Genomic DNA, 17032 nt, shown 5'->3' with positions numbered 1-17032 from the left:
GGAGTCACATAAAGTAACTGATTCAAATTACCAAGCGAGGAGCATAGAGAGGAGGGGCCTTAAATAGGAAGAGAGGATTCAGAATTAAAGGGACAGGATTGCAATAGTGAATACCCTGACACCCGTAGAGAGGAAGTTTGGTGTTCTGACGGGACGCCATCAGATCCAACTCTGGGGTGCCCCATAGCCGAGTCAGCTGGGCAAATACCTCCGGGTGGAGTTCCCACTCCCCCGGGTGAAAAGTCTGACGACTTAGAAAATCCGCCTCCCAGTTGTCTACTCCTGGGATGTGAATTGCTGAGAGATGGCAGGAGTGATCCTCCGCCCACCTGATTATTTTGGTTACTTCCGTCATCGCTAGGGAACTCTTTGTTCCCCCCTGATGATTGATGTAAGCTACAGTCGTGATGTTGTCCGACTGAAATCTGATGAATTTGGCCGCCGCTAGTTGAGGCCATGCCTGAAGAGTGTTGAATATCGCCCTCAGTTCCAGAATGTTTATCGGGAGAAGAGTTTCTTCCCGAGACCATAAGCCCTGAGCTTTCAGGAAGTCCCAGACCACACCCCAGCCTAACAGACTGGCGTCGGTCATTACGATGATCCACTCTGGCCTGCGGAAACATATTCCTTGAGACAGGTGATCCTGAGACAACCACCAGAGAAGAGAATATCTGGTCTCCTGGTCCAACTGAATTTGAGGAGACAAATCTGCATAATCCCCATTCCACTGTTTGAGCATGCATAGTTGCAGTGGTCTGAGGTGTATCCGAGCAAAAGGGACTATGTCCATTGCCGCAACCATTAGTCTGATTGTCTACATGCACTGAGCCACAGATGGCCGAGGAATGGAATAAAGAGCTTGGCAAGTAGTTAAGAGTTTTAGCTTTCTGACCTCCGTCAGAAATATTTTCATTTCTACCGAGTCTATCAGGGTTTCTAGGAATGGAACTCTTGTGAGGGGGGAGAGAGAACTCTTTTTGATGTTCACCTTCCACCCGTGAGACCTCAGAAAGGCCAATACAATCTCTGTGTGAGACTTGGTTCTTTGGAAAGTTGACGCCTGAATTAAGATGTCGTCTAGGTAAGGCGCCACTGCTATGCCCCGCGGTCTTAGAACCGCCAGGAGGGACCCTAGGACCTTTGTGAAAATTCTGGGAGCAGTGGCCAACCCGAAAGGAAGAGCCACAAACTGAAAATGCTTGTCCAGAAAGGCGAACCTGAGAAACTGGTGATGATCTTTGTGGATAGGAATGTGCAGATACGCATCCTTTAGATCCACGGTAGTCATATATTGACCCTCCTGGATCATTGGTAAGATTGTCCGAATGGTCTCCATCTTGAATGATGGGACTCTGAGGAATTTGTTTAGAATTTTGAGATCCAGGATTGGTCTGAAAGTTCCTTCTTTTTTTGGGAACCACAAACAGGTTTGAGTAAAACCCCAGTCCTTGTTCTGCAATTGGAACTGGGTGGATCACTCCCATTGTATGTAGATCTTCTACACAGCATAAAAACGCCTCTTTCTTTGTCTGATCTGTAGACAGACGAGAAATGTGGAACCTTCCCCTTGGAGGAGAGTCCTTGAATTCTAGAAAGTATCCCTGGGCTACAATCTCTAATGCTCAAGGATCATGTACATCTCTTGCCCAGGCCTGAGCGAAGAGAGAGAGTCTGCCCCCTACTAGATCCGGTCCCGGATCGGGGGCTACCCCTTCATGCTGTCTTTGTGGCAGCTGCAGGCTTTTTGGCCTGTTTACCCTTATTCCAGCCCTGGTAAGGTTTCCAGTTTGCCTTGGGCTGTGAAGCGTTACCCTCTTGCTTTGCAGCCGGAGAGGATGAAGCGGGGCCGTTCCTGAAATTGCGAAAGGAACGGAAATTAGCTTTGTTCTTTGTTTTAAAGGCTTTGTCCTGAGGGAGAGCATGGCCTTTTCCCCCGGTGATATCTGAAATAATCTCTTTCAATTCAGGCCCGAATAGGGTCTTCCCTTTGAAAGAAATGTTCAAAAGCTTGGATTTAGACGACACATCGGCCGATCAGGACTTTAGCCATAGTGCCCTGCGCGCCAAAATGGCGAAACCTGAATTTTTTGCCGCTAACTTAGCTAATTGGAAAGTGGCGTCAGTGATAAAAGAATTAGCTAGCTTTAGAGCCTTAATTCTATCCATAATTTCCTCATATGAGGTCTCCGTCTAGAGCGAGTCTTCCAGCTCCTCAAACCAGAAAGCAGCTGCAGTAGTTACAGGAATAATGCAGGCAATAGGTTGGAGAAGAAAACCTTGTTGAACAAAAATTTTCTTAAGTAAACCCTCTAACTTGTTATCCATAGGGTCTTTAAAAGCACAACTGTCTTCAATTGGTATGGTTGTGCGTTTAGCTAGTGTAGAAACAGCCCCCTCCACCTTAGGGACCGTCTGCCACGAGTCCCGCATGGGGTCAGATATGGGGAACATTTTCTTAAAAACAGGAGGGGGGACAAAAGGGACACCTGGCCTATCCCACTCCCTAGTAACGATATCCGCAATCCTCTTAGGGACCGGAAACACATCAGTGTAAACAGGGACCTCTAGGTACTTGTCCATTTTACACAATTTCTCTGGGATCACCAAAGGGTCACAGTCATCCAGAGTAGCTAATACCTCCCTAAGTAAAACACGGAGGTGTTCTAGTTTAAATTTAAAAGCCAATGTATCTGAATCTGTCTGGGGAGGAACCCTTCCTGAATCAGAGACTTCTCCCTCAGACATCAAATCCCTCGCTCCCACTTCAGAGCGTTGTGAAGGTATATCGGATACGGCTACCAAAGCGTCAGAATGCTCATAATCTGTTCTTAAAACGAAGCTATCACGCTTTGCAGGTAACACGGGCAGTTTAGATAAGAAGGCTGTAAGAAGGCTGTAAGAGAATTATCCATGACTGTCGCTAAGTCTTGTAATGTAAAAGGGTTAGACGCACAAGAGGTACTAGGCGTCGCTTGCGCGGGCGTAACTGGTTGTGACACTTGGGGAGAGGCAGACGGACTACCCTCGTTACCTTAAGTCTGAGAATCATCTTGGGCCACATTCTTAAGTGCAACAATATGATCTTTAAAGTGTATAGACATATCAGTACAAGTGGGACACATTCTGAGAGGGGGTTCCACCATGGCTTCTAAACACTTTGAACAAGGATTTTCCTTAGTGTCAGACATGTTTAACAGACTAGTAGAGGACACAAACAGGCTTGGAATCACTTTAATCAAATAAAAAACACAATTTGAAAAAAACGTTACTGTGCCTTTAAGAGATAAAAAGAGCACACAATTTTACAAAACTGTGAAAAATGCAGCAATCTTTCTGAAATTTTCACAGTATGTAGCTAAAGCCTTAATAAGATTGCACCCTAAGTTTCAAAACGATTAACCCCTTAATGCCCAAACCGGAGCAGCCTAAAGCCAACACCTGGTTAAATCACTACAGCACCTTGCCACAGCCTTGCTGTGGCCCTACCTTCCCTTAGGGATCAGATTTGGGGGAATATATCTTCTTTTAGGCCCTCAAACATCAGCAGGACCCTCCATGTGAAACAGCATGAGCTTATCTGCAATTCTAAGTGCGCATCTGAGGCGCGAAATTAGGCCCCTCCCACTCAACTCCGGAGCTGTGAGGCCTAGTAAATCACTCCTAAGTGACTAAAAAAACAGCCATGTAGTAATAACCCCAGAAAAAAACCCAAAAGGGCTTTCAAAGTGTCTTGCAAAATGATTTTTCCTTAGCTAAACAATCGATTGCCCTGAATAAGTGTCAACCAGCATAATTAGCCCTGTTATGTAAGCATTCAATTCCTTACTAAGTCTGTGAACATAGCTTACCCTCCCCTCATGGGGATATTGTCAGTCTCTTCTAGCATTATCTCAGTCTTGTCTAGAAATAAATGACTGAACATACCTTATTGCAGATCACCCTGCAAACTGTTCCCCTCAACTGAAGTTTTCTGGTACTCCTCAGTCCTGTGTGGGAACAGCAGTGGATTTTAGTTACAACATGCTAAAATCGTTTTCCTCTCAGCAGAAATCTTCATCACTTTTCTGCTAGAGAGTAAATAGTACAAACCGGTACCATTTAAAATAACAAACTTTTGATTGAAGATAATAAAACTACAATTGTAACACCACATTCACTTTACACTGCCGAGAGAGACCCTAGTGCTAGAGGGGGAGCTATATGGACAGCTTTGCTGTGTGCTCTCTTTGCTACTTCCTGTAGGGAATGAGAATATCCCACAAGTAAAGGATGAATCCGTGGACTGGATACACCTTGCAAGAGAAATCAGATATTTCAGAGCTAAACTGCATGTAAAGGGGGGCAAAATATATAATGAAAAATATATTGCAAAGTTGTTTTTCTATGCATAACAAAACATTTTTGACTAGCTACCAAGTAGAGCAGAATCAATGGTAACGGGTGCATAGTCTTGTGCCTGGTCCTGTGCTAAGAAAAATGCACAATCTGGTATAAAAGTGGGTGGTTAAAATGTTAACCAAGGAATTTTAACATAGCCAAACCTTTTTTAGAACACGACCACCCTATGCTTTTAATGGATTGTGCAGGGAGCACCTTATATAGTTGTATAGTTTATTTAGCCTGTGGTATCCCCACCTATTCTGAAAGTTTTTGGCCTCAAGGCCAAGCTGTGTTAACACAGCCAGTAGAAGAAATTACACTTCCAGTGGGGTACAGAAGAGATAAGGTAATAAAATGTTAATTTTCCATTGTTCTCTCCAAGTATTGGTGATTGGTTTACAGACAGATATAAGATAAAGAAGCAGGTATATGTACACCATGTGATAAAGTAATGAGATCTGATTATACCTACAAGCTCAACCCATTTTTTTAGGTTGTGGCTTCAAAACATAAAATCAGCTAATTTATATACACAAATAAGCCTTAAAAAGCAAATCTCATACATTTTGTACTCTGCAGCTGGTAAAAAAAGTAATTGGAAACACATTAAGTGAAAAACAATTGTATAGTATTCTGTCCCTTAACTCACAACTTTTTTACTTTTTTTACTGAAGTTTTGATGCACGTGTTTTATGGGTATTTTATGCTTGCTATTGATCTACTAATTTGTAGTCGGGTACTATAAACCCTAATATCTTGGAGTAATTCTCTCAATAATAAGAATAAGAATAATAATAATAATAATTATTATTATTATTATTATTTTTCTCTATTGGTAACATCTAAAACAAAGTATAATAGTTTAATATATATACTTTGTATATATGTATTAAAACATCGTCTATGTTAATTTATTGGTATAAAACTATTGATCTGTATAAATCACATTTAAAATGTGCTGCAACATGCAGATAGCTGTGGGGTTTACACACACACAACAGTTTTTTTTACTGTTGTTTATAGCCAGATCATATTATGTTGAGTTAATTGTGGCTATTGTATGTTTATTCACATTTCACAAGTAACAAAACGTTTTCCTTCTAGATAATTATTAAATACTAATTATGGCTCCGCTTACAATGTTTAACTCATAATAGGGTCATTTACTCAGGAGAGTCACACAAAACAGCCATTTTCTGAAGGTCACACATCTGAAGTTAAATATAACAATATGTCATTTCCATTGTGACCTGGTGAGTGATTTATGATCTTCTGTGATAAGCCAGACATCCAGCATTTGTAAAGACCATCCAACGTTTAAAAAGACCAAAAAAGTGACCATTTATAATTTAAATATATTATTAATTTCTTTACTGAAACAGAATCTTAAAGGGACATTAAACCCAATTTTTTTTCTTTCATGATTTAGATAGAGAATACCATTTTAAACAACTTTCTAATTTACTTATATAATCTAATTTGCTTCATTCTCTTGATAGTCCTTCCTGAAAAGCATGTCTAGATATGCTCAGTAGCTTCTGATTGGTGGCTGCACGTATTTGCCTCATGTGATTGGCTCACTGATGTGCATTGCTATTTCTTTAACAAAAGATATTTAAAGTATGAAGCAAATTAGATAATAGAAGTAAATTGGGATGTTGTTTAAAATTGTATTCTCTGTCTGACTCATGAAAGAAAAATTTTGGGTTTAATGTCCCTTTAAAGATGTTTTCATAAAGCAACTGAAGTTTTGGATTTTAATATGGTTTAAAATGCAGTTTATTTCTTAGTAAGGGGTAGATTTATCAACCCCCCCTGCATCTCTAAATATGCTGCCGGCATTTAACACTGCACAAGCATTTCACAATAAATGCTTGTGCAATGCCGCCCTCTGCACATTCGCGGTTAATCGGCCGCTAGGGGTGTCAATTATCCCGATCGGATACGAGGTGGCAGATGAGTTAAGGAGCAGCAGTCTTATGACCGCTTCTTCTTAACTTATGTTTCCAGCGACCCGAAAACATCAGGTGGAGCAAGCAGCATTGGTTGCTTGATAAATCTCCCCCTAACTCTTGAAAATGCCCAGAAATTAAAATGGAAACATAGAATTTGATGATGTAATACAGACAAATTAATTTGTTTAAAACTGTTAAAGTTTATTTAACTTGTATCTCTATTTGAAATACTTAGGATAGTCATAAACCGTTTCTCAAGTATGGCTTCCAGTCTCCAGGAACCAAATATAGGGGGCGCATGGGGATTTCACAGTCAAAAGTAAAGGGGTCACTAATAATTGTCAGTTCCAATTGCAAATTCCAATGCCTAAACCTATATAGTGGTGGAGAAGAATTACTAACAGTCATAGAATAATCAAGGTTGAGGGTCTCCTGGAGATGATAATTACATTCCAAGTATTTTTTTTACTCCTGATAGAAGATCACTATAAGTATGGGATAGCATGTGCAGGGCACTCACTGTCTAAAAGAAATGATGACCAGATGAGTAGAATGTGGCCTAGTTACTAGTATGTCCTTGATCTGTAGAGAGGGTTGCTATATGTCTTAAAGAAAGAATACCACCAATGCATAAACACCAATGCCACATATTACAGAAACTAAAGCTAATAGTGATTGATTACTGAAACTCAAACCAATTTCAGATTAAGGCCTCTATTTATCAAGCTATCAACTTACCTGCATTCAACGGCACCAATACGCTCGCCTAAGATCGCCTAACATCGCTGCCGCGGACCTGAATACATTCTCCAAAATTATCAAAAAAGCTGTCAAAAAGCCGCGCACCAAGTACGGTGCAATGAGCAGCGGACTGTTGTTAACTAACAGTCATCGATCTCGCTGCTCTTCGGCTTTTTTACAGCTTTATTGCTATACTGTCACTAAACACCCACACTATACTATACTGTTTTACCCCCTATACCGCCGCTCCCGGAACCCGCTGCAACTCTAATAAATGTATTAACCCCTAAACCGCCGCTCACGGACCCCGGCGCCACCTACATTATACTTATTAACCCCTAATCTTCCGCCCCCTACACCGCCGCCACCTACATTATATTTATTAACCCCTAATCTGTCCCCCCTACACCGCCGCCACCTACATTATATTTATTAACCCCTAATCTGTCCCCCCTACACCACCGCCACCTACATTATATTTATTAACCCCTAATCTGTCCCCCCTACACCTACCTACATTTATTAACACCTAATCTGCCGCCCCCAACGTCCCCGCCACTATATTAAATGTATTAACCCCTAAACTAAGTCTAACCCTAACACCCCCTAACTTAAATATAATTTAAATAAATATAAATAAATATTCCTTGCATTAAATAAATTATTCCTATTTAAAACTAAATACTTACCTATAAAATAAACCCTAAGCTAGCTACAATATAACTAATAGTTACATTGTATCTAGCTTAGGGTTTATTTTTATTTTACAGGCAACTTTGTATTTATTTTAACTAGGTACAATAGTTATTAAATAGTTATTAACTATTTAATAACTACCTAGTTAAAATAAATACAAAAGTACCTGTAAAATAAAACCTAACCTAAGTTACAATTACACCTAACACTACACTATAATTAAATTACCTACATTAACTACAATTAAATAAAATTAAATAAAATTATCTAAAGGAGAAAAAAAGAAACACTAAATTAAAGAAAATAATAAAATAATTACAAGATAATCCCCCTAACAAAATAAAAAAGCCCCCCAAAATAAGAAAAAAGCCCTTACAAATAGCCCTTAAAAGGGCTTTTTGCGGGGCATTGCCCCAAAGTAATCAGCTCTTTTACCTGAAATAAAAAAGTACAATACCCCCCCAACATTAAAACCCACCACCCACACACCCAACCCTACTCTAAAACCCACCCAATCCCCCCTTAAAAAAAACCTAACACTAACCCCTTGAAGATCATCTTACCTTGAGAAGTCTTCACCCAACCGGGCCGAAGTCCTAAACGAAGCCGGGCAAAGTGGTCCTCCAGATGGGCAGAAGTCTTCATCCAAGCCGGGCAGAAGAGGTCCTCCAGATGGGCAGAAGTCTTCATCCAGATGGCATCTTCTATCTTCATCCATCCTGTGCGGAGCAGCTCCATCTTCAAGACATCCAACGCGGAGCATCCTTCATGGCCGACGACTACCCAACGAATGAAGGTTCCTTTAAGTGACGTCATCCAAGATGGAGTCCCTTCAATTCCGATTGGCTAATAGAATTCTATCAGCCAATCGGAATTAAGGTAGGAAAAATCCTATTGGTTGATGCAATCAGCCAATAGGATTGAGCTTGCATTCTATTGGCTGATTGGAACAGCCAATAGAATGCAAGCTCAACCCTATTGGCTTATTGGATCAACGAAAAGGATTTTTCCTACCTTAATTCCGATTGGCTGATAGAATTCTATCAGCCAATCGGAATTGAAGGGACGCCATCTTGGATGACGTCACTTAAAGGAACCTTCATTCGTCGGGTAGTCGTCGTCCAGGAAGGATGCTCCGCGTCGGATGTCTTGAAGATGGAGCCGCTCCGCGCCGGATGGATGAAGATAGAAGATGCCGTCTGGATGAAGACTTCTGCCCGTCTGGAGGACCTCTTCTGCCCGGCTTGGATGAAGACTTCTGCCCGTCTGGAGGACCACTTCGCCCGGCTTCGTTGAGCAGTTCGGCTCGGTTGGGTGAAGACTTCTCAAGGTAAGGTGATCTTCAAGAGGTTAGTGTTAGTTTTTTTTTAAGGGGGGATTGGGTGGGTTTTAGAGTAGAGTTGGGTGTGTGGGTGGTGGGTTTTAATGTTGGGGGGTATTGTACTTTTTTATTTCAGGTAAAAGAGCTGATTACTTTGGGGCAATGCCCCGCAAAAAGCCCTTTTAAGGGCTATTTGTAATATAGTGTAGGGTAGGGCTTTTTTTATTTTGGGGGGCTTTTTTTATTTTGTTAGGGGGATTAGATTAGGTGTAATTAGTTTAAAAATCTTGTAATTATTTTATTATTTTCTGTAGTTTAGTGTTTTTTTTGTACTTTAGATAATTTTATTTAATTTTATTTAATTGTAGTTAATTGTAGTTAATTTAGGTAATTAATTTAATTATAGTGTAGTGTTAGGTGTAATTGTAACGTAGGTAAGGTTTTATTTTACAGGTACTTTTGTATTTATTTTAACTAGGTAGTTATTAAATAGTTAATAACTATTTAATAACTATTGTACCTAGTTAAAATAAATACAAAGTTGCCTGTAAAATAAAAATAAACCCTAAACTAGCTACAATGTAACTATTAGTTATATTGTAGCTAGCTTAGGGTTTATTTTATAGGTAAGTATTTAGTTTTAAATAGGAATAATTTAGTTAATTATAGTAATTTTATTTATATTTATTTAAATTATATTTAAGTTAGGTGGGGTTAGGGTTAGGGGTTAATAAATTTAATATAGTGGCGGCGGTGTAGGGGGGGCAGATTAGGGGTTAATAAATATAATGTGGGTGGCGGTGGGCTCCGGGAGCAGCGGTTTAGGGGTTAAACACTTTATTTAGTTGTGGCGGGGTCCGTGAGCGGCGGTTTAGGGGTTAATTACTTTATTTAGTTGCAGCGGGGTCTGTGAGCGGCGGTTTAGGGGTTAATAACTTTATTAGAGTGGCGGTGGGTTTCGGGAGCGGTGGTTTAGGGGTTAATAACTTTATTAGAGTGGCGGTGAGCTCCGGGAGCACGGTTTAGGGGTTAATAAGTATAATGTAGGTGGCGGCGGTGTAGGGGGGGCAGATTAGGGGTGTTTAGACTCGGGGTACATGTTAGGGTGTTAGGCGTAGACATTACCATAGGAATCAATGGGATATCGGGCAGCAGCGAACATGAGCTTTCGCTGCTTTCAGACTCCCATTGATTCCTATGGCATCCGCCGCCTCCAGGGCGGCGGATTGAAAACCAGGTACGCTGGGCCGGAAAAGTGCCAAGCATACCTGCTAGTTATTTGATAACTAGCAAAAGTAGTCAGATTGTGCCGAACTTGCATTCGGAACATCTGGAGTGACGTAAGCATCGATCTGTGTCAGACTGAGTCCGGCGGATCGTATGTTACGTCAATAAATTCTACTTTTGCCAGTCTGTAGGGTTTGATAACTAAGGCGAATCAGGCTCGCCACAAATACGCTGCGGAATTCTAGCGTATTTGTGATTGACAGCTTGATAAATAGAGGCCTAAATCTGTATACACTTATTAATTAGAGGAAGTTTTGCTTTTTTCTCTGTTTTCGTCTTTATTATCTACATGAAACTAGGCCTTATCAATACTGGCCATGGTAGTAAAATAAATAATTTCTGCAATACCTTCTGTGCTGAAATAAATATGTTCTGCAATACCTTCTGTACTGGAATAAATAAGTTCTGCAATACCTTCTGTACTGAAATAAATAAGTTCTGTAATACCTTCTGTGCTGAAATAAATGAAGTTCTGCAATGCCTTCTGTACTGAAATAAATAAGTTCTACAATACCTTCTGTACTGAAATAAATAAGTTCTGCAATACCTTCTGTGCTGAAATAAATAAGTTCTGCAATACCTTCTGTACTGAAATAAATAAGTTCTGCAATACCTTCTGTACTGAAATAAATAAGTTCTGCAATACCTTCTGTGCTGAAATAAATGAAGTTCTGCAATACCTTCTGTACTGAAATAAATAAGTTCTGCAATATATTCTGTACTGAAATAAATAAGTTCTGCAATACCTTCTGTACTGAAATAAATAAGTTCTGTAATACCTTCTGTGCTGAAATAAATAAGTTCTGCAATACCTTCTGTACTGAAATAAATAAGTTCTGCAATACCTTCTGTGCTGAAATAAATAAGTTCTGCAATACCTTCTGTGCTGAAATAAATAAGTTCTGCAATACCTTCTGTACTGAAATAAATAAGTTCTGCAATACCTTCTGTACTGAAATAAATAAGTTCTGCAATACCTTCTGTGCTGAAATAAATAAGTTATGCAATACCTTATGTGCTGAAATAAATAAGTTCTGCAATACCTTATGTACTGAAATAAATAAGTTCTGCAATACCTTATGTACTGAAATAAATAAGTTCTGCAATACCTTCTGTGCTGAAATAAATAAGTTCTGCAATACCTTATGTACTGAAATAAATAAGTTCTGCAATACCTTCTGTACTGAAATAAATAAGTTCTGCAATACCTTATGTGCTGAAATAAATAAGTTCTGCAATACCTTATGTGCTGAAATAAATAAGTTCTGAAATAATTTATGTGCTGAAATAAATAAGTTCTGCAATACCTTCTGTGCTGAAATAAATAAGTTCTGCAATACCTTATGTACTGAAATAAATAAGTTCTGCAATACCTTCTGTACTGAAATAAATAAGTTCTGCAATACCTTCTGTGCTGAAATAAATGAAGTTCTGCAATACCTTCTGTGCTGAAATAAATAAGTTCTGCAATATATTCTGTACTGAAATAAATAAGTTCTGCAATACCTTCTGTACTGAAATAAATAAGTTCTGTAATACCTTCTGTGCTGAAATAAATAAGTTCTGAAATACCTTCTGTACTGAAATAAATAAGTTCTGCAATACCTTCTGTGCTGAAATAAATAAGTTCTGCAATACCTTCTGTGCTGAAATAAATAAGTTCTGCAATACCTTCTGTACTAAAATAAATAAGTTCTGCAATACCTTCTGTGCTGAAATAAATAAGTTCTGCAATACCTTCTGTACTGAAATAAATAAGTTCTGCAATACCTTCTGTACTGAAATAAATAAGTTCTGCAATACCTTCTGTGCTGAAATAAATGAAGTTCTGCAATACCTTCTGTGCTGAAATAAATAAGTTCTGCAATATATTCTGTACTGAAATAAATAAGTTCTGCAATACCTTCTGTACTGAAATAAATGAGTTCTGTAATACCTTCTGTGCTGAAATAAATAAGTTCTGCAATACCTTCTGTACTGAAATAAATAAGTTCTGCAATACCTTCTGTCCTGAAATAAATAAGTTCTGCAATACCTTCTGTGCTGAAATAAATAAGTTCTGCAATACCTTCTGTACTAAAATAAATAAGTTCTGCAATACCTTCTGTACTGAAATAAATAAGTTCTGCAATACCTTCTGTACTGAAATAAATAAGTTCTGCAATACCTTCTGTGCTGAAATAAATGAAGTTCTGCAATACCTTCTGTGCTGAAATAAATAAGTTCTGCAATACCTTCTGTACTGAAATAAATAAGTTCTGTAATACCTTCTGTGCTGAAATAAATAAGTTCTGAAATACCTTCTGTACTGAAATAAATAAGTTCTGCAATACCTTCTGTGCTGAAATAAATAAGTTCTGCAATACCTTCTGTGCTGAAATAAATAAGTTCTGCAATACCTTCTGTACTAAAATAAATAAGTTCTGCAATACCTTCTGTGCTGAAATAAATAAGTTCTGCAATACCTTCTGTACTGAAATAAATAAGTTCTGCAATACCTTCTGTACTGAAATAAATAAGTTCTGCAATACCTTCTGTGCTGAAATAAATGAAGTTCTGCAATACCTTCTGTGCTGAAATAAATAAGTTCTGCAATATATTCTGTACTGAAATAAATAAGTTCTGCAATACCTTCTGTACTGAAATAAATGAGTTCTGTAATACCTTCTGTGCTGAAATAAATAAGTTCTGCAATACCTTCTGTACTGAAATAAATAAGTTCTGCAATACCTTCTGTCCTGAAATAAATAAGTTCTGCAATACCTTCTGTGCTGAAATAAATAAGTTCTGCAATACCTTCTGTACTAAAATAAATAAGTTCTGCAATACCTTCTGTACTGAAATAAATAAGTTCTGCAATACCTTTTGTACTGAAATAAATAAGTTCTGCAATACCTTCTGTGCTGAAATAAATAAGTTCTGCAATACCTTATGTGCTGAAATAAATAAGTTCTGCAATACCTTATGTACTGAAATAAATAAGTTCTGCAATACCTTCTGTACTGAAATAAATAAGTTCTGCAATACCTTCTGTGCTGAAATAAATAAGTTCTGCAATACCTTATGTACTGAAATAAATAAGTTCTGCAATACCTTCTGTACTGAAATAAATAAGTTCTGCAATACCTTATGTGCTGAAATAAATAAGTTCTGCAATACCTTATGTGCTGAAATAAATAAGTTCTGCAATAATTTATGTGCTGAAATAAATAAGTTCTGCAATACCTTATGTGCTGAAATAAATAAGTTCTGCAATACCTTCTGTGCTGAAATAAATGAAGTTCTGCAATACCTTCTGTGCTGAAATAAATAAGTTCTGCAATATATTCTGTACTGAAATAAATAAGTTCTGCAATACCTTCTGTACTGAAATAAATGAGTTCTGTAATACCTTCTGTGCTGAAATAAATAAGTTCTGCAATACCTTCTGTACTGAAATAAATAAGTTCTGCAATACCTTCTGTCCTGAAATAAATAAGTTCTGCAATACCTTCTGTGCTGAAATAAATAAGTTCTGCAATACCTTCTGTACTAAAATAAATAAGTTCTGCAATACCTTCTGTACTGAAATAAATAAGTTCTGCAATACCTTTTGTACTGAAATAAATAAGTTCTGCAATACCTTCTGTGCTGAAATAAATAAGTTCTGCAATACCTTATGTGCTGAAATAAATAAGTTCTGCAATACCTTATGTACTGAAATAAATAAGTTCTGCAATACCTTCTGTACTGAAATAAATAAGTTCTGCAATACCTTCTGTGCTGAAATAAATAAGTTCTGCAATACCTTATGTACTGAAATAAATAAGTTCTGCAATACCTTCTGTACTGAAATAAATAAGTTCTGCAATACCTTATGTGCTGAAATAAATAAGTTCTGCAATACCTTATGTGCTGAAATAAATAAGTTCTGCAATAATTTATGTGCTGAAATAAATAAGTTCTGCAATACCTTATGTGCTGAAATAAATAAGTTCTGCAATACCTTCTGTACTGAAATAAATAAGTTCTGCAATACTTTCTGTACAATTTTGGAAACATTTAAACTAACAGTACATTTACTGCTAAATGTTGCATGCTGCTATTTTATAACATAATCTGTTGTCTAAAGGCCAGATTACAAGTGAATGGCTAAATATCGCTTGCGCGCAAGCAATATTAGCACTCCCCTGAGTAATACCATCTCTCACAAGAGCGCGCTTCCATAGGTTCCAATGGGAGCCTCGTTCTCATGCCGTCAGAGACGGCATCAAAACCTAAGCACAGTGAAGGGGGTAAGTAGCTCAGCGATGGCAGCAAATTTAAATATATATGTATATGATTATATACACATAATAGCACATAAATATATATGTATATGATTATATACACATATTAGCACATAAATCTATACGTATATGATTATATACACATAATAGCACATAAATATATACGTATATGATTATATACACATATTAGCACATAAATATATACGTATATGATTATATACACATAATAGCACATAAATATATACGTATATGATTATATACACATAATAGCACATAAATATATACGTATATGATTATATACACATAATAGCACATAAATATATACGTATATGATTATATACACATATTAGCACATAAATATATACGTATATGATTATATACACATAATAGAACATAAATATATACGTATATGATTATATACACATAATAGCACATAAATATATACGTATATGATTATATACACATAATAGCACATAAATATATACGTATATGATTATATACACATAATAGCACATAAATATATGTGTATATGATTATATACACATATTAGCACATAAATATATACGTATATGATTATATACACATATTAGCACATAAATATATACGTATATGATTATATACACATAATAGAACATAAAGATATACGTATATGATTATATACACATATTAGCACATAAATATATATGTATATGATTATATACACATAATAGCACATAAATATATATGTGTATGATTATATACACATAATAGCACATAAATATATATGTATATGATTATATACACATAATAGCACATAAATATATATGTGTATGATTATATACACATAATAGCACATAAATATATATGTATATGATTATATACACATATTAGCACATAAATATATATGTGTATGATTATATACACATAATAGCACATAAATATATATATGTATATGATTATATACACATAATAGCACATACATATATATGTATATGATTATATACACATAATAGCACATAAATATATATGTGTATGATTATATACACATAATAGCACATACATATATATGTATATGATTATATACACATAATAGCACATAAATATATATGTGTATGATTATATACACATAATAGCACATAAATATATATGTATATGATTATATACACATATTAGCACATAAATATATATGTGTATGATTATATACACATAATAGCACATAAATATATATTTATATGATTATATACACATAATAGCACATAAATATATATGTATATGATTATATACACATAATAGCACATAAATATATATGTATATGATTATATACACATAATAGCACATACATATATATGTATATGATTATATACACATAATAGCACATAAATATATATGTATATGATTATATACACATAATAGCACATAAATATATATGTATATGATTATATACACATAATAGCACATACATATATATGTGTATGATTATATACACATAATAGCACATAAATATATATGTATATGATTATATACACATAATAGCACATAAATATATATGTATTTGATTATATACACATAATAGCACATAAATATATATGTATATAAGCATATACATATTTATTTACTAGGATCACACAGTTCCTATAGACCGCAATGTAAAGGCACTCCAGCCAAATTTACCCCCAAAATACTGCCTACTGCAGTTATTTTATTAAAAAATAAAAATGGTACAATTGTTATTTTTTTTATAAAATACACTACATTGTATTCTGGGGGCATTTGGGGCATTTTTATAACAGAAATCTGATCTATGATTAATTTTATAATCGCTAATTGTAATTGCTGGATTTTTATTGCGCACCCGTAAACGGACAAATTTGCACTCCACTTGTAATCTCGCCCTAAATGTTGTCTAAAACAGTAGATTTTACCTTTTGCACATCCTCAAGTGATATTTCAGTCTGTTTTAGTTTTTCTCTGAGGATTTGTTCTTTGGCAGATATTAGTGACTCTTCACTCTCCAACCTTTCAATGTCCTGCTCCAATCTGCAAGATGAAATTACAAAAAAATTATTTACATAACAGTATCCAGTGTCTGTCAGCATATTATGAAAAAGAAATACTAAAATGAATTACAAAATGCAAAAGAAAAAAACAATTCTAGTAAGGAATGGCTGTTGTTTTAATGTTCTTTTCATTAATTGTGATGCCAAAAAGTAATACTAATTCACTAATAATTGATTGTAATATAAATGTACAACATCTAAGAGATACTGTAAAATATATTTGTACATGTTCCAAAAACAGTTTTGTTGCAGGGCTGTTGAGGAAGTGACTGTCAAATATCTATTCACAGAATTCAAGGGACATGATACACCTTATTTTTTTCTTTTATGATTCAGATATAGTGTACA

The 17032-nt window shown here is 36.0% G+C and overlaps 1 protein-coding gene across 1 annotated transcript in view; it reads right to left on the bottom strand.

Annotated features, from left to right (window-relative positions):
* Positions 1–17032, bottom strand: part of PALM2AKAP2 (PALM2 and AKAP2 fusion) — a 340815-nt gene that overhangs the window by 43744 nt on the left and 280039 nt on the right. The window contains exon 4 of the mRNA XM_053702675.1: positions 16550–16664. Coding sequence (XP_053558650.1) covers positions 16550–16664 — 115 coding nt within the window. The remainder of the gene's footprint in view (positions 1–16549; positions 16665–17032) is intronic.

Source organism: Bombina bombina, chromosome 2 (assembly GCF_027579735.1).
Source record: "Bombina bombina isolate aBomBom1 chromosome 2, aBomBom1.pri, whole genome shotgun sequence".
Lineage (NCBI taxonomy): Eukaryota > Metazoa > Chordata > Amphibia > Anura > Bombinatoridae > Bombina > Bombina bombina.
The sequence above is the reverse complement of the archived record's forward strand: the minus strand, read 5'-3'. Positions and strand labels throughout refer to the sequence as shown.